At 41.4% G+C, this 19,744-nt stretch overlaps 1 protein-coding gene across 1 annotated transcript in view; it reads right to left on the reverse strand.

Moving 5' to 3' along the window:
- CNTNAP5 (contactin associated protein family member 5) overlaps positions 1–18,898 on the reverse strand; it is a 277,200-nt gene extending 258,302 nt beyond the window's left edge. The window contains exon 1 of the mRNA XM_085066882.1: positions 18,406–18,898. Coding sequence (XP_084923008.1) covers positions 18,406–18,481 — 76 coding nt within the window. The 5' untranslated portion in view covers positions 18,482–18,898. The remainder of the gene's footprint in view (positions 1–18,405) is intronic.
- Between the last annotated feature and the right edge of the window lie 846 nt (positions 18,899–19,744).

Raw genomic sequence — 19,744 nt, forward strand, 5'->3', positions numbered from 1 at the left:
AGCAGCTTGATATGCATTACAGAGACAATAAAAGAAATATAAAAGAAAAGATCAAGAAAAAGGTCTGACAGGTGTCCCCAAGTTTTTGAACTGTACATTTCCATTTACACTGAAATCTTGATTTTTATGCTAAAAAGTGGAAACATGTTTTGGAGAGAAAAATGATTATAAAATCTTTCCTTCCTGCTTCTTTATTTCTCTGCCTCCAAATGGAGGGACTAATTTTCTTTCTAAACTACTCCAGCTCTGAAAAAATTACAAAGATAAGAAATGAAACAGGGGAAGGGAGAAAAAGCAGGGAAATAAAGAGGGTAAAAGAGGAAGTCTAACTAGTTCTTTGAACTAATAATGAAACTAAATGAGAAGCCTCCTTTTTATTAACAAATCAAACTCATTTTTGAGTAACAAAACTTTTAATTCCAACTGTCGAGCCTTTGCATATAGAAATACTTTGAAACATTCTTAGTCCATTGCTCCAGTGGGATTCTGTGTGCTACATAAATCATTATTTCTCTGCAGTTTTTTCTCTGCATACTTTTCCTCTGTTAATGGCTTTTGGAGTCCATGTCCCTAAGAAAGGGTAAAGCGATTTAAAACTCTCTCTAGCTTTTTTGTGTCTCAAATTACCTCTGAGAATTCTCAACACAGTTACAAAAATTCACACTTCATTTTTAAACAAAATTTAACATTCACTGTAAATGGCATCCTTCTCCTCAGTTTTCTACCAAGATAAATAGTGCTTTGAGACCCATTGTTCTCTGGGTATCTTCAGCTACAGCCATGGACTCAAACTAGAACGCATGGAGTAATACCTCCCATTCCTAAAGCTTTATACCCTTTAACATTTGCTAAGCTCCATCCCTCAAGTCTCAAAGAGATAAAGTCTTAGTTTGAGTTTCATACAGAAAACAAAACTTAAATATTGCACAGGAGAAAAAAAAAATCCATGTTCAATATTGATTGTTTTCTCTAATTCAGGAGGCAAACAGTTGAGCTGCTCTGTGAGGACCGCTTGACTTATCAAAGTTTTGGAAATCCTGCCACAACACTGTCTTCTCCATCCCAGAAGTTTAAAAATAAAACAAAAAGCTGCCATCACTGACCAAATATCACACTTCTGTGTCATCTCTGACATGACACAGAATCTGCCAAGACAGATGATATGGGACTGAAAATAAGAATAAGGCCATATTAAAAATGCTACAAAAAGGCATGTTTAAAAGAAGACTGTGATACAAAAAGATTTTTATGGCAGTACCAATTGAGAAGTATTCCCCATTTCATCATGCACCAGTATTTTTCTAGATGACACATAGGTACACAAACCATTGGAGGGAGATGCCACAACCACAATCAAAATAGTGGAAGTGTGTTTGTCTTATTGGCAGAGAGGAGTCTGCTGCAACTCCCCGTGGAGAATGCAAGCTAATAAGATTAAGGATAAAAAATAAGACATTGTACAAACCCAGAAAAGCAAGCATGAGAGACACCCGAGTATAGTCAAGGATCATTGAACTTAATCACCATGTTTGCCAACAAGAATGAGAAAGCAAGCCATGGGATATTGGCAAGCAGTATACCTGTGGATACAGCACATGGAAGGGCCCTGGCACAGAGCATCCATGTGGCTGTTTCAGGGCACCTGCTTGTTCTTTGATGTGGGGTGGATCAATGTGTTGCTGTAGGCACATGTGTGCTTATGAATATGCATGGAAATCTGCCTATTTCATATTACATTTTTACTATTGTGCTTTGGTCACTACTTTCTATCATGCAAGAGGAAATTTACATAGATTTTTGAACATGATAGTTCAAACTTTTTATCTGCTTATTTTCCTTAATGGTTAAACTTAATTATATCCTAGGCAATGTCATATTTGTAACCATGCTTCATTTTCAGAAATATTATTTATATATTTATCTGTATAAATATGATAAAATACAGTAAATATTTTATCTTGCAACAATTTCACCTTAAAGCCAAGAAAACTAGCATTTCTTATAAGACAGCATAGCTACATCAGAGAACCAAAAAAGCATGTCCTCCTGTCTTGTGAGAATTTTAAACCTCAGTGCTTGGTTGTGGTCATTCCATTCTCCTCCCACTCCACTCTAAAACAGAACATAAATTGAAATAATAAAAGCTGTTTGCAAAATAAGATGGGATTTGGTTCAGGTCATTGAAAGACAAACTGAACAATAAAAATACCAATTAAATAAATGAGTATCTTTAATATGTCAAAACATCCCCTGACAAGTATTCTGTGGCTTAAGTGACTCAGCATTTTTGAGGAGAGAACAATAAAATTAAAGCACTACCAACCCACTCTCCCTACTTCCGTAGGATATGCAGGAAGATCCAGCAGAATGTGGGGTATAGAGAAAGCTGGTCATTTGTTCAAGCCCACACATGAAATCTTTCTTCTTAATGATGTTGTCCAGCTGGCTAACTAGCTGCAGTAATTTACAACCCTTATTTCTGCATTAAAAAACCATAAAGTTTTTAGAGAGGACAAGTCTGTACACTTATCTAGACTTGATATATATATATTGATATTAATGCCTTAAACTGCAAAATCTTTTAAACCATTCTAATCCCATGAATTCAAAACTTAGTATCTGATTTATTTTTCAGATGAGATGCTAAATGCATCCTAAAGAAAGGCTCAGGCTCTGCTTCATAGAGAGGCAGCAGACAAGAAGAAAAGAAATTCTTCCCATCTCTAGAGCAGCACATTATATGATTCCATAGAGCTCTGTACAGGCTTTTGATAATTTTTGACCATGAACATTTGAAAACTGCCACATAACCTGTATGTATTTATGTATTTTTATATTTATTTATTTACTTTTAGGTACATATTTTTGTGTAATCATATACATATATATACATAAAGTATAGATAATTACCTTTGAATGTTTATATACATAAACACACTTATACTTGAGTACAAATGTAACAGCATTAAAAGGAAATGGGAATGAATTTTGAATGACAGGTACCACAAAAGCTAAAACCTCATGGCTTGGAAGAAAGGACTTCCCAGAGCCAAATAAGCAATAAAGAGAGGAGGGGCTAGACTGGAGCAGATAAAGAAAACTCTGCTGTCTCTGAGCTGCCCATTCAGCCTGAGCACTTGCAAACCCCATCTGCAGGTTCAGATAAAATTTATGTGTTCTCCTGCTTCTAACAGGGTTTGTTTCTCTTTGCTTGGAAGGTGATTTACCTGAAATCAGGAGTATTGCTTGTGTTTTTCATCATCATCATATTAAAATACCCTCATTTATTCTGTTCTTTCTACTTTATGTACACTTTCACCATAAAACAACACTTCCCCCATTATTTACCACCTCTGACAGAAAAGAGGCAGGATTGCATCCATCAGCATGACATGGAGTTGTAGAAAACTGTATTTAATTTTGAGGAAGAAGGAACAAGATCTGGACACAGGCTGGACTGAAGAAAGCCAGGGGAGTCTACAGTGGTAAGCCTGAAGGACAGGGAGGACAGTGATCCTGAACTTCAAAGTGCTGAGAATTAGAGCCATCGTGGGAGAAAAAGCAGCTCACCCTTTGGTTTTTTTGACTTTGAGACACAGATTAGTCATTGAATCAGAGGGCTGAGCAGAATAAGCAAGACGAAAAGAAAAAGGGGAGAAAAAAAGAAAAAAGAGGTCAAGCACTTGCAGCGTGACTGAAGACAAGTTAAAAGGTAGTGTGAGAACTGACGAAATGGCAGACAGGAAATGAGAGCACATAGCCTGCATAAAGGTCCTTCTGGATGTACTCTTTCTTCTTATCAGAAACAGCAGCAGGCTCTTGAGCAGAGAGCTCAGAAGGTATAAGGGTAACTAATGATGTCCCTTTCTAGGTAACTTCTTTGGCATTCTTAAAATCAGATATAATCAGTACAAAGAATCCACCCCTGACACCACAGAAAAATCTCAGTGCCTGAATTGTATAGTGAAACAGAGAAAGTTTAATCATAGAGATTCATTTAGCTCACCACAGTGTCTTTTTCTTAGTATTGCAGAGCATCATGACCTCACTAGCCATCATTAAATGAGGAATAATAGCAAGTCACAAATTAGAGTAATTCTTAGAAAGGACTGCGTACAAGTCAAATTCCTAATGACTCATCCTCAAAAAAATCGCAAATGTCTAATTAACCAGGATATTGAAGCTACTCAATCTTAGAAAATTATTCTCTTCTCAAAAGAAAAGAGTACAATAAAGGCAATAATAAAATACAAAAATTGAAATTGATGGATTTAATCAGGAAACTCTTTGAATCCACCACCTTGTTTTTTGTTTTATTTTAGCAATTGTAACAAAATTGACTTCTATAAAAGCAGCAACATCTGAAATATTATACTGCTCTGTATGAAGAGCTGAAGATATGCAGACCTACAGTTTTTCTGTTAAAAATGTCATATATAGGTAAATGCATACACAGAAGTCAGTAGAAGGATCTGGAGATATTATTCAAGATCAAATTTCCTGTGTTACCTTTACAACAGGAAAATGTGAACTAAATAGTCACCAAAATTCAGGAGCAGCTTATTTTGAGGATTTGATATCTCCTTGTCAGAGCTGAGCATTCATTATTTGATTTCAAGATGCAGGAACTAACATATTGATGATATAATGAAATAAACAAAACAAGGTAAATTCCTTTAAAAGAAGGTGAAGAGACAGAACTTACATTAATCAGCTCTACATACTCTTCAATTTTCAGAGTCTGTGAGAAAGTATAAACACTTTTCTTCGAGTTGAACTTTTCTGGCTTCTGATCCTGTTTACTGGAACGTTTGACTTTGGTGAGCACACAGAGTACTCAGTTCAGTTTACCATTGCTTAGCAGTGTTATTGCTTTTCTAAATGTTATGCTAAGAATTAAATCCTCTGGACTGAACTGAAACATGTTTATACTGTAAAACACAACTTCAATAGTCCTAATGAGATTCTGCAGGCATTTACTTTTCAAACTACAAAGGTAGGTATTTAAATGTTAAATAAACAAAGCATCAGGCACAGAAAATGTGACCTGAAAAATGAAGATGATTTCCCCAAAGATTCTTAGAAAGAGCACTTGAAGTGCTTTTTCAGTTCTTCTTCCATCAAAACTGACCAACAACCTTAGAAAACTATTCAGCCATTTCTAGAAGACAACCATCTGAGACAAATCCTTTACTGACCTGAAAAATACCAGTTCTTGTCTGCTTTTAGAGAGGTCTTTTCTGTTATACCTTGCTGATCTGACAGACTTGATTCTACCAGCATTTCAATATTTGAGGGATTCAGCTTTTAATCTATCTGAAATGATACCTCAATGCCCAAGTAGCTGGATTTTGCATTCTGCCAGATCTGGGGTCTTGGACAAGCTGGTGTAACTGAAATTGCCTTACCCAGAAAAAAGAAATAAAGGACAAAGCTGGGGAAAAGCAGCCATTGCTGAGTCTCTTGCTATCAGGTGGGGGAATATTGAAAAAGTAGTGGAGATGGGAAGGTCCAAACTTACGAAGGAGGTGGTCCTATTTCTTTCCTATTTCACCTCAACATGTTCCATCAGAAGCTACCACTTTTCCAAGGCTCTGGCAGAGGAAAAATAGACATGAGTTATTATTCTGAATTCTCATTGAATCTCTTTTTAATTAAACTTTTCCTTCCCCCAGGGAAGCTTAATATAAAAGAGAAAAGCAAATTCCTGACTTAATATAGGCAGATTCACTCTAAGCCTGGTTTATTTGCATAACTGAAGACTGTTTCACTTTGGTCTGATCTTGGTCACTTCAGTGAATGAAGGGAAGCAATGTGTTATGTGCTATTTATTCATAACACACTAAGTACAAGCATAAGATTTATTTTTAAGAATATTAGAGGAAGCAGTTTTTGATCATTCTGACAAAACTCTCATCATGAAGTGGGATAATCACATGGCTGCTTTAGGCTTCAAACATACTGCCACTAACCTCAGACCCTCTTTGGTACTGTGCTTCATACAACAATAGCCTCAATGAAATATGTGGACTTACTGATTAATGCAGTGCTTTGGAGTGTCATGAATGACTCCTGTCCTCTTTCATATGTTTATGAAAAAACCTCAAAAGTTGGTTACAGATAGGGAAAGGAGGAGGGCAATAACATCACTGTTATTTCCTAGTTGAAGATAATACAAATATATAGATTGTGGATATCTAAAAATGACTACACTCTAACCTTCAATATCAGCTTAATGAGTTTCCTATTTCTCAGTTAAGTGCTATTCCAAAAAAACTTCTCATTCCTTGGGAGTTGAAGGTTTAGTTTGCTAGTCCCAGACTACAAAGGTCTGGATGTTCTCATCAAACTAACTATTAAAGACTGTAACCAGCCGGTGAAATACAAATTTGTCCAAGAAGCAGAAAATACATTTGCATTCATATGGAGCCTTCAGAGCAGAAACTTTTCTGTTATCACTGGCATAAAGAGATCCCCCCACTAGGATAAAGACCTTGTGCTTCACACTTGCTAACACAGAAAAGCCATTCCTATCCTGAAGGAGTCTAAATCAATTACCCTTCTCTGTGCATCTCATGGAAGAGAAGAACAGGCATTTCCAGCTGTGAACTCTTTTTCTCCCTGCCTGAACACTGAAATAAGTGCCTGTCTTTGAATTTACAAAGCTTAGCTTGAACATGACTTTATAGATTTGCTCTAAATTTCCTCTAAGCTAAGATTATAGTTTCCCTTAATATAAGAAATAAAAGGGATACCCCTTCACTTGTGCAGCTCTTCTGACTATCACAGGACAGTACTTCACAGTTAAATAACTGATATTATTCTTATTAAAAACTGATATTATTCTTAGATTTATTATGAATGCATCACTTTCATCACAAAATTTTAGTTCAGTACCTGTGCAAGCAACTCGGTGCAAACTTACACACTCTTGTAGGGAGATGCAAGGTAGCTCTACCCACATGCCATGTAGACATGAATGGAAGGACACACTGCTCAAAAAAGATGTTTAATTTTCTTGGTTGTCAGCCAACTAGGCCATAGCTCTCACGCTGAAGACTTCATAATTGCAGATTTGTGCAAAGGCCATGTAAGTTGCTGCATACTGACCCCTATGGAAGTCACTAGAGAGGGCCAGCACAAACACAATGGTTTGGAGACTCCATTATTCATAGATGCAGTAGGTACTTTTAGAAGAAACATTATTACTTGTATTAAGTTACTGTCTAGCAGAAAAAAGTCTTTCTCCAGCCCCTGCTGTCAGGTGAAAGTCTGCATTACACGAACATTTAGCCCTAATGAGATAGAACAGGTAAACTCAAACTCAAAACAGTTAAGCACATCACCTAATGATGCCTGGGAAAACTTTCTAAAAGTCAAGCATCAAACCCAGGCTTTTCAAATTTGAAGAAGGTGCCTCTTCCCTAAACACCCACACTTTCATTCTAACAGTTAGGGGGGTCATGTTAATTTTCACATGCTACATTTTTCAGTGCAGCAGAAAAACAGATAATTGCACTTGTAATTGTGGTGTACCCTGGTAAAGTCTGTCAGGTGTTAGAATACTGACCTCAGTGCCTGTGCTAATTAGATGAAATTGAAAAAGAGCCCAGGCTCTATAAATCAGATGCTACTAAGGTTAGGATGGGTGCAAGATGGAGAGGGTAGGAGGAAAATCTGTTCTCTTATAGCTGTGACTCATTGTCTGCTTGCTACCAGAGAAAGGTTTTCAAATCAGGACTTCCTTATTTAATTCACAGAAGCCACTGATGCCTGGACCCAATGGCAGAACTGGTGATGTTTGGATCAAGCCCATCAAAGCAAGTGAAATAATATGTACGTGCTGTGAAATGAGATGAGTCATGGCAGTTGACACCACCTCCTTCCACAAGCTTAAGTGGAAAATGAGTTGTGTTTAGCAAACCAGTCTTTATCTTTTCTGCTGAGGTCTCAAGAAAGGATGCAACTTCCTTCATACTGGTTGACCTTGTCTGACAAAGCCAACCACAGCTCCTGAGGAAAGCACAGATGTAACTCCACTGCTTGTCTGAAAAAGAACTTAGGCTTTTGCAAACACTCAGTTGTGAATGTAGATGTGTTAAGGAGTTTGAAATCCCAACGCCTGATGAAGCAGTAAAGAGACTGCTTTAACTTATGTGCAGTCTCTGGAGGAGGCTCCAGGAAACATGATCAGCTACCAAATGTACCTTTCAAATTGAAAATAGTTTATAATTTGCAAAAAAAAAAATCTTATTTATAGTTAAAATGTCTAATGTTAGTAATTTAGCAAGCACATCTACCTAATGCTACTAACAAAAAGCTAGCTGTATGTTTTCTAGGCAAGAACAAATTTTTGTCTGCAGACCCAGGAGCACCAGCAACATGAGCTCATACTTGCCTGGCAGACATACCCTTGGACTATCAGCTTTTCAGAACACTTCAAATGTTTTCTGTAATGCTTGTAAATGCTGTTATCACAGCGGAATCCTATGTATTACAGCAGAGTATATTCAACTGAACAGAACAGGAGGATTCAGAAAACAGAACAACTGTTGATAAAAAATGCAAAGAAGTGTGCAAAAGGATATGCAACTTTAACTAGTATTGTCAATAAGTTGGGTAAAAGGGTGGCACAGAATATGACAGTAGAGCAAGTCAACTCACTCTCAAATGATGTGCTCAAAAAGAACAGCAACCATCAGGAAAAAGGATAGCTCTTCCCACTGCTGACAGGTACAAACACAACTTGTATTGCATACATTGACAGACATATTTTAAGGAAAACAAACTTTGCCAGAGAACAATAACAAGGATTTGCATGCTGGATGAACAGGCTTCTGAGGAAAAGATGATCTGAAATTCAAGTACAACTCATTCCTTTCATTTTCATGAAATTTAGACCAGGTCCTAGATGAACAGACTCTGCACAAGAATTCAGTGAATAACTGTCTAAGAATAATGAGAATTAATATTACATATAAGATGAGCTCTGTACTTAAGAAGCAGAGCTGGGAAAAGGGAATTTGATAATCCATAAATATTTGAATGCTGCAAGCTACATCTGATTGAAATTCATCAAATTTTCATTTTCTTTTCCAAACAAACAGTCTCTGTGAAAAATGCCATAGCTGTTTAATCATCCTCAGGCTTGCTGAAGGAGGTTCTTCCTCTAAAATTAAAATGCAAACTATTTTTCTACCAAAATTAAAAAATAATAACACAACACAAGCCAGTCCCTCTGAACTTTTGGGGGCAGTCAGGAAGCAATCCAGTGGCACTGTTCCTCCTGTGTAAGGTTTCTCCCTTCTTTCTGATGCTCTGTTTAGTGCTGACATAGGAGGTGCACCAAGGTTTGGGCAGCCTAGGGGTAAGTGAACCCAATAAAACAAAGTTCATATGCTGTTTGTTCAGAGACTGCCTATGAAGCTTTACACAGAACCCCTGAGCTCCTCTGGAGCACCAGTCTCTGCAGGGGCATTGATGCTCCCCTTCCCACTGACATGTCCATGCAGGAAGAGATAGGCAGATGCCAGCAAGGATTATCTGAATACAGAGCATCCTGCAGGTTCCAGAGCACGTGCTCTGCCTCAGAGAGGCTCACTGTAGGCATTCTCACAGGCATGGAGAGACCATGAGACTTTACAGTCACTAAAAGCCTCTATCATTTTCATAGAGGTCATTTCTGCAGGATTAGTTAGATTTCAGATTATTTAAAGGATTATGTAGGTGCACTACAAGCTCTCCCAAGGTCAGGTTTGGAGGACCATATCCTCTCCATTGTGCTTGCCATGTCTATTGGGTTTAGCTTATCCTCTGCACTGTGCAAAATGAGTGTTCCTTAGGTCTTTTATCCTGTGGGGCAGGCGTTTATCAAAATCTATTAAATATTTAGACCTTTATATAGCAAGTAATGCTGCTAACTTGTTTGACTTAAATTATTCCCCACTGGCAAATCAAATGAGAGAAGATTTGAGAAAATCTACCTTTTAAAACAAAAGCTGATTTTCTCCATGTTCAGCCATTTGTGGGATTAACTTTTTTAATGGGTTTTTATATGCACAGTGTTTTTGTTTTCATGGATACTAGAAGAGGATGAATTATTCATCAGGAGAAAAAAAACCCTACAACATGCATTTTCATAGCTTATTTGGTCCCTTTTCTCCTATTCATAAATCAATCCTGATTACTACAAATGAACGTGTTCCCACTAACAGTTCACTGATGACTCGTTTGGACCATTAATTCAGACCTCTTCACTGGGTGCATTAGGAAGCTGCCACTAGCAATAGGAAACTGGAAGATCTTTTTTTGTGGCCTCCTCTCTTTGCCTACACAACCCATACCCCATCTCCTGCTCCTTTCCTTATGTGTAATTTTACAGACACAACACATATTCTCCAGTTAAAACACGTCATTTCCCCTCCTGCTAGAGTGACAAATCTCCATGAAGGGAAGGAAGAAAATTATGTATTAATGCTCAGCAGGTTGCTTTTATGACCTAAGAGAAGGACAGAGAGCAATGGCTCAGTATCTACATCCTAAGTGGGGGCAATTGATGCCCAAACATAAAGACATCACTGAACTATTATGGGAATGACTACAGATGTGTCACTGGTGACATAGATCACAAGGCATTTGTCTCTGTTCCTGAAGTGCTGACGAGCTGTCATCAGTGAAGAACCATTGTCATCGAGGAACAATGCTTCACCATTTAGAGCAGTAAATGGAACAGGCCAATTCTTATCCAGGCAGTACAGCATTTATCAACTCCTTATTGCCCAGCTGGGAACAAAGAGAGGATTCTACCCATTTGAAAATTATTATTATTATTTACTACTATATTGGCAACACAGCGCACTGAATAGTTTTAAAAGAAAAATTTATGCCCCAGAATTCCTAAGGGTCAACACTCAATCTTTCTCAATACACACAATAAAAGAGAGAAGGAAAACACATTTGTTTCCTTCCCAGTCCAACTGCTGCAGTGCCACAGTGGTTAGCATTGAACACCATTCTGTTTCATAAGCAGGGGCTCTGTGCTGAACCCTAATTACCAATGTCAAAAGGGAAGCATTCCTCAGAACAACACCAGTTATTCTTTGCAGCTTCTACTGCTGTGCTTGTGGCTGAATATCTTTTGAGCATTTCCAAGTACCAAGCTGAAGGGAATGCCGTGTGTCCCACTGCACCTCAATGCTCTTTATGTCATAAAGATATCACAGATCCCAGGCAATTAACAGTTTGGAAAAGAGTACATTAACACCAGCTACTAAAAGCCTTTTATAGTCTTGAATGGTATTCACAGAGCAATTACAAAGTTAGCTTTTTCTTGTTACTGCTCTTAAGAATTCATGTAACAGTGATGCTCATTAAAAATACCCCCTCAACCTCAAATTCAGAGTTGTATTGTCCAGCATGGAAACACTGAAGACATTTGACATGTTTATCACTTGGTGTCCAATGTTGACTATGACAGGAGGGAGCCACAGAGACTCTTCCCAGCAAACCTCCAGCACCTACATCCAACTCATTGATAAGAGTCTCTGCGGTCAGGCTTTGGGATTCCCTGTCCCAATACAAGCACACCAGCACAATCCTGGAGCTGAAATAACCTCCAGATCATGAATCACAGTGATGCTGGATGCTACTTTAAATTTAGTTATTTAGGTAATCTCCACTCATGACAAAACAGAGCTGCTCCTATCCAAAGCCTGTTTCAATCTGAGGGAAACTGAGGGAAAAATCTTCTAGTTCATGAGAAGATTCCTCCTACCTGCAGCACACAGGGATCTGATTCCAAGCCTGACTCCTCCCTGATTCGGCATGTGCAAATTGAGGACAAATGGTGGGCTTCCACTAATATAGAAAGGACCAAGGGCCTAGCTCTGCTTTTGTGAAGTGAATAATTTTTTTACATTTCTAACACTAAAGTCTTCTTGGCAACCAGGAAAAAAGTCTCCAAATACATATACAGTGTCCGAAAAAAAACAGAACAAGCATCTCTCTTCCAAAATTATTTCCACAGACAACTTCTGCCATAGAAGAAAGAAATTTTTTATTGCAGATATCCATGAACTCATCACATCCTGTTGTCCTGGCTGCAGCACACTTGCGATAATTGGGTTATTCAAGGACTGCACAGGTTGAGATCTCTGGGGTTGCAGCAGGGACTGCAAGGTTGGAGACTGGTGAGGTTTTTATTATGGTGGAGAAACATTGGATAGAATAAAACCTGCCATTAGCACTTTGAGCTCTGTACCTTATTTTTAGCGTAAATACTACAACTGTACATTTAAAAAAAAAAAAATCAACACTGCAGGCTTTTAATTCACAGGTTACAAAATACAACATAAGTGAATGGACCAGTACTCTCTCTTCAGTACACCTAGTACTGTAGATAGGTAGGTTCATACAGACTCCCACTGGTTTATTCTAAATCTGTTTGGATAATCTCAGAGCACAGAGTTCTGTAGGAGATGGACCAAGTTATCCAAGAATGTAGAGAAAGAGCCAGTGTCATGCAAAGGAAAAACACAGCCAGAAAATGGGATTCCTCTCCTGGAATACAGATCAAGCAAGATCCTTCATGACATTTACAAATTGATTCATGCTCTTTCTTTTACTAAGTTACTTTATTTTTTGAGAAAATACCAGCTAAAATCTTAAATATTTTCTGTGTATATCTGTGTAAAAGGGCAGATAGATCACCACACTATGAACTACCAATTTTTTTTTTAACTGCTCAACAGAGCAGATAATTAGAAAATAAATAAAACCATGTTTTGGTATCTCTTTCTTTTCCCCCACTAAATTCTATACTGAATTGTTTTCATCATTTAAATCATCAGTTGCACTCATCTAGTGAACAAATGGCATTACTAACCCAAGAGAACCTACAAGGGGCAACTAAAAAAAAACAACAAAACTCTGACAACATTAATACAAGGAAATTATTTATCAGTTGTACTAGACCTGCACTGTGTACAAAAAGAAAATTAAAAAATCTTGTTTAACTCTAGAGACATGACAATGTCTGTTGATGCCTCCTGCCTTATCAAGTGATGCCTTCAAAGCCTCCAAGAATTGCCTGCAATTTTATACCTTTATTATATCATCATTATATTATTCTCTTCCCCTTTCTCTTGGTTTGAGTAGAGAGAGCTTAGTTAAAAGCAAAAAGAAAACAGTTCATTTCTCTTAAAGACTTTACTAACAGCAGAAGGAAGTTGTTCATACAGATCTACCAGTTCTTTTCTCTTTGCATAGACCCAGAAGAGTTCATCAAGAACCACACATCCTACAGAGAGGATGCTTGTATCAGTCAGGCCACGGCAGACTGGAAAAATGGATGTTACAAGACCAGAATATCATTCACCTAATTCTGAGGGTGGAAAAACAGCAAAATTCTTTATTAAAAGGAAGGAAGAAAAAGAAAAAAAAGCACAGCAGGTTACCTGGTGCCCTATATAGACAGCCCTGGAACTCAGTAGGATTCTGGAGGCTGGCAGGCTATGGGGAAGGAGATCTATAGACAAGAGAGCCTGGCAGGTGTGAATTGGGAGATTCACCTTCAGTCCTCTGTTTCTCCCATTCTCGTGTCTCTTTCAGAGGAGGCGGTAGGTAAGACTGTAGTTCAAGTTTGCCAATAGAGCTGAAACCTGTCACATATATAGAAAACCCATTTGGGGGGCTAAAAATAAATAAATGCTACCTCACACACTCACTGCCTTCAGATTCTTATTCATAGTAGTCAGCCATCCAAACTCCACTTGCTTCAAATAGCAGCAGAGAAAGAAGGAGGGGAAGAGGAAATTAAGAGTAGTCTATGGATTTAGAAACTACTACATATAGCAAATTTGAATATGAATTAACAACAGAGAATGGGACACAACCATGCCATATGGGATCAACTCAATTGACCCCTAATGCCTTATTTTAGATACTTAGATTCTCACATTGATTGTACATTTCTCTCTTTTTTATACACACACCTTCAGTTTCCCATTGGTAAAAGAATTAAAAAACCTTATCAGGGATTAAAAAACCTTCCCCAGTCCTACACTGACTGGAGTGCTGGCAGAAGCCTGTACATGCAGTGTGCTGGGGGAGAGTTTCACAAGTATGTTGTTCTACCCAGAGTCACCATATTTTCCATTTGAAGTCTATACTTTGCACAAATGTACCAAGCAGATTTGAAAACAATTTGTTCTTGCTGTCAATTTATAAGGAAAAACCTGCTGCATTTACATGACATTAAGAGCCAAGGAAAAAAAAATAAGAAAAACATCCAAGAAGATAATGTATTTGACACTGAGAAAATGACCCTGGATGGATTCCTGTGGCTGGCAATGCCATCTGCCTGGTGGATGCAGAATCCAAAGACCATTGCTACTTCAATCAAACTGACTAAAAGCTAGATAGTGACAGACATGCAAGAGAGCTCCTGATTAGCTGTGGGCCATTCACAGCTTTTCTCTCAGGAAATCTCCTTGTTTTGTACCGATTCTCCATTGATACATCTGAAGGCATGAAAAAGGTAAGATTTGTGTTTCCCCACCTTGTATGAAACTAAGAGGAGGAAAGCATGTCTGAATATTATACTCCTGTTGAAAATACTTCAGTACTGGAGCCAGAGGAAAAGCCAGAGAATGTGTCTGATGCTCTTTACTCAGCCTGCAAACCCATGAGCCACAAACCAACAATCAATATTCTACCCATTTCAGCAGAGCTTTTCAAAACTTAGCATTTCTGACCACATGGATAGAAGGGTCACTGTTTAACAGACCTTTTGCCCTTGCCATAGTTGACTCAACAGGTCTCACTTGTGCTGTCACACAAATCCCAAACACACCTTCCTGATCTTGATGGCCTTGAATATCCAGTCAGATTTTCTCCTGTAAGTTTTCACTTACATTTCTCTGACTCCTGTACAATTACCATCACTGCAGAGGAAGGAAGGCTAACATCAGAGTGAAAACTCTGGTTGCCAAAAATAAATAAAATATATATAAAAAATTTCCTTGTCCTTTCCTTTTCCTATGTTTTCTTCAATATCTTTTTTCAAAATCAATTAAAAAAACCCAGACACACTGCCTATTTTTAAGTGAAAAGAATTATTAAAGATAGATGTGTCCTGTAAGGCCACATGGTAATCTACTGCAGAGTAATGGACTGTACATTGACCACATATTTCTGCAAGAACTTCAGTAGAAAATCTCATTCTACTACACATTTAATTTCTGCAGCTTTGGCTGACACTTATTACTGGGTTGAAGTGAAAGGTTTGGAAGTCTCCTGATCAGCCAATGAGTGCTGGTGAAGTGGGATAATAAATGCTAGCAATGCTGTGGGTGGCCAAGGCAGCTGTGTTCTGGAACAACAACATGTAATAATTTGAGAATAACTTTTCAGTGGGAGTTAGAAGGTGCCACTTGTCCAGGAGGTGTTTTAATCTGCTGCACCTTTCTGGCCATGCGTGAAAAGTCAGTCAAGAAAACTTTAAGTAAGGGCGAAGGAGGCATAAGGTGAAAAATAGTAATAAGTGACATTTTTAAGATATACAACACTAAACCAGGTAGAAGATCACTAATGTCTCCTGCAACTCTTTTCTGCAGCTGCAGACTGGCCCTGAACTGATACAGCAAAGTGCTTAAGAAAAACACGAATTCATGCCTCCTTTCATTTTTTCACTACTGCTCCCTCATTCCAACTTTAAAATGGAAAAGAGACAGAGGAGAAAAAAAAGGGCTCAGCAACAAGTCTAGGCACACCAAAGCTACTAATGTTTTCAGATCACAGAATATGCTGCTAAAGGGCAACTAATTTGTTATATAGCAGGCAAGGCTTTGTGTCTCCTTGTCTCTCTGATAAATGTTGAAGTTTCAGTTCTCCCAGATATCATATGAAACACACTTCCAGTGTTACGTACATGGCTTTTTATTCATTTTCTAGCAATTAGTATCCTGGGGAGAAATCCTATTGCTACTCTATTTACCTAATTTAATAAAATATTGCAAAATGCAAAGTGGGAGGAATTTCTAATGTTTTATTACCATTTGGCAATTCTGATCTTTCTACTGATGTCTACTGACCCCTAGCCTGTAGCTGTGTTTCAAAGCAGTTTCTTCACCAAGTCTTTCTTTAATTAAAAACTATTACCAAAGAGGAAATTAGAATCAAATATCTCAGTGGCAGGGAAGATTTATACTTACTCAGGACTTTTATTTTACAGAAGCTAAATAAGTGAGAAAAGAATAATTTTTAAGAGGACTATAACTTAGAAGCAAGGAAAAAAAACCCAAATTAAAGACATATTAGATAGGAGGAAGAAAATTAAATGTGCTGCATTCTTCCTCCCCCAAAGCATAGTCCTTTTCAACTGTAAATACTGTCCCCAGTTTTGCTATTGTTCACAAAACCTGTCAGAAAGAAACCTGTTGAAGTCATTGTGAACATAGCAGTATTGGCATCTCAATGCAACTCCTTTGGCCAAAGTATTCAAACCGAGGAAGGTGCAGAACCAGTCCTTCCCCATTTGCATTTAGGCTTTCAAATACAAGCTTCTGACAGTAGTCTGCACCAAAGCTTATCATATATGGAATTCAGTTATTTCTTTTGGAAAGCTTACTGGGTACCTGGAAGCTCAGTAACTCTTTAAACCAACAGCACTTTCATACAGCTACTTGAATATATTTCAGGATATTGCTTCAATATTTTAGCCCACATATAAGCTTTCTTGGCCGAAAACTGAGCCAGAGAGCGCAGCCTCCCTGAGCTCCAACATAAGGAGATGATTTATTTAAGAAGGTGATGAATTTTCATACTGGGTGCAATTATTGAGGTCTGTGCGAGCACACAGAGATCTTCACATGCCAACCTAACGAGGTTTCTAGGGAACTTGCAGCTATTACAGATTCACAGGCTCCTTCACTCAGCTCCTGGGAAAGCACTTACAGCTGATTCCATGCTAATTCATTGCTCAATGAATAAGTAAAATCTGTACAGTATAATAAAACCATTGATCATCATGCTTTAAGATTGACTCCTAAATATTTAGGAAGCAGCGCGTATTCAATGGAAATGTTTATTGGCACTGTGAAATTAAACTGTCACCCGTGAAATAGTAAAACTCATTAACGCGGAGTTTCTTTTTAAGTGTTAGGAATTAACTTTACGGCCGCATCCGTAATGGCAAGCCTCAGCCTTAAATCGCCTGCCATTTAGTATTCGCGAGCGTTATTAAAACATATTAACCGTGATTTAATTGACTGGAAATTATAAAAGATAGACGGGGGAAGCACATATCCAGGAAAAGAGAAGAAAGAGCAGAGAGCCGGGGGCCGGGCAGCGCCCTTGGGAGGGGATGGCCGGACGGCCGGACAGCCGGACAGCGCTGCCCGCGGGGCTCGCACGGCCGGACGGGGCAGCGCCGCCGGCGGGCCAACAGCGCCCTCTCGCGGCCGCCGCGCCCCCGCCCGCCCCGCGCCGCGCCGCTCCGCCCGACGGGCCGCTGGGGAGGCCGCGCCGGGAGCCGCTCCCAACCCCGCCGGCAGCCCTCACATCCTCCAGCCCCGGGGGGCAGGCCACCGAGCATCACCGCCTGCTCCGGGCTCCAGGACCCGCCAGCACCGCCGCTGCCCGGCTGCACCGGGGTCACCCGAGCGCGCCCGGAGAGCCGCCACCGGTGCCCGCCCGCCGGAGGACCGCAAAGCCCGGCGGCCGGGGATGCTCCTGCCTGCGAGGAGCGACCCCGCAGGGCCAGCAGCAACACGAGGCTAACTTAGGAGCGGATCTCCCGGGGAATAAAGAGCGAACGGCGATTTCCCAGCCGGGATGTGCTGGGGTAGCAGGGAAGGTGAGCACCACGCCCCGGGACTCAGACGCGCCCGCGGGAAGCGCCCAGGGAACCGACGGTACCGCCGGAGCAGGAGGAGACGCTCAGTGCCACTGGTGCTGCTCCGCCAGGCTGGAGCCAGGCTGCGCCCGCAAAATCGCGGCATCCCCCGGCCCCTGCGGGAAGGACCGACCCTCTCCGCCGGGCAGAGGTGCTACCCCGGCCCGTCCCGGCCGGTGGCCCGCAGCCGAGGCAGGGCGACAGAGGCCACTCTGACCGCAAAAAGATGCGGCCAGCGGAAGGACAACAAACCGTGCGGAAAACCCCGAGCGGCTCCTCGCAGGTTCCAGCGGCTCCCGTTCGCTCCCACGTCCACACCGGCAGGACGGCGCAGAGCAGCCCCTCCACCTGGTCCCAACTTTGCATTTCTCTGCTCCATTAGCAAAGCGGAGCCGAGGTAAGTTTCTTAGAGGTCATGGCGCAATAACCCCTTTTTTCCGGGAGTTTTTCCCCATCTCTGCCACCCGCCCCCGCCCCAACACCAGGCAACTCCTTGCACTCCCGCTACTCACAATTTGTTGCAGTTAATCCCAGATGCCATAAACTGAAGAGCAGCAGAGTGAAGCCCCCGAGGGCTCGGGAATCCATCTTCAGCCCCGGAGGGGGAAGCCAGCCGCTCGTCTGTCTCCCCTGGTCCCGGTCTCCGAGCGCCTCTCAGCCTCTGTACGCTCGCTGTGCCTCCGCTCATTTACTCCATACAGCATCCAAGCACTCCGGGGGAAGGGAAGCCGCGGCCGGCCGGGGGACTCTTCGCAGCCCTTGGAGGAGCCGCTCCGGGCGCCGGCAGCAGTGCCCGAGCCGAGCCCGCTGCCCCGACTGCCGCCGCGGCGATTCACCTTGCGAGCGGCGGCTGGGTGGGAAGCACCAGCCGCTCGCTGGGCACCTCCTTATAGGCGAGAGCCGCGCTGCACTCCACCTCCTCCCAGCCCCCTGGAAGTTGCTCCTCCTCGCCTTCCAGGGAGGATCCTTACTGCAATCTTCACGCGTTGTTGATAAGCATCAGAGTCACGGAGTAAATCAGATGCCTGGAGGAAAAAAAAAAATTCGCCCATCGTTTTCCTCTCCTTTGGGTACCACTGTGGCTGGAACATTTTAAAGATCCCCGGCTCAGATGTTTGTTTGCTTATGAATACGTATGTTATATACACGTACGTAAAATATACATGATATCCTGGCATATACAGAGCCGACACAGCCCGCGGAGCCCCAGCCCCGCTGCCGAGGCTCAGCCGCACGTCCAGGGAGTGGGGATGAGCCTCGGACGGCACTGATGCTCTACCGGCCCCTCTGCCAGTGCTGGTCCAGAGCCTCCCTACCTAGCCCTCCCGGAAGGCGATCAGAGGTGGCTCCGGGGTTCCAGAAGAGGCACGGGGAATTCTCGTTAGCGCCCCCGGCCTGAAGAGGAAGGCGGTCCCCGGGGTAGCGGACCCGCACCCATGGTCTGAGCCCCGCTGCCGCCTGCCGAGAGCGATGCTTGCCAAAATCAGATTTCCTGGCTGATTGACTGATTGATTACCCGACTGCTCAGCAGCCGAACGGGCCGGGATTACCTTCCCTAGGGGCGTACACAACACTAGAGAGCTGAACAAGCATCCTGCCCTCCCCTGGCGGGGTGCACGCCGGCGGCCGCAGCGCTCGGAGCCGGAGCCGGTCCCGCACCGCCCGGCAGCCGCCCGGGTGTGGGAAAGCACACCTGAGCCCAGGGACTCCGGCTTAATCACTGCTGTGGTCTAACCTTGCTGCTTTGCTGCGGCGTCACCCCACATCAATAGAGCGCTGCATCAAAGTCAGGCCAAAATTGCATTAGCGATTCCGCTGTAATCTGCAAGGAGAGTGTGTTTGGATCAAGTC

Source organism: Lichenostomus cassidix, chromosome 7, assembly GCF_008360975.1.
Source record: "Lichenostomus cassidix isolate B80296 chromosome 7, HeHo_3.0, whole genome shotgun sequence".
Lineage (NCBI taxonomy): Eukaryota > Metazoa > Chordata > Aves > Passeriformes > Meliphagidae > Lichenostomus > Lichenostomus cassidix.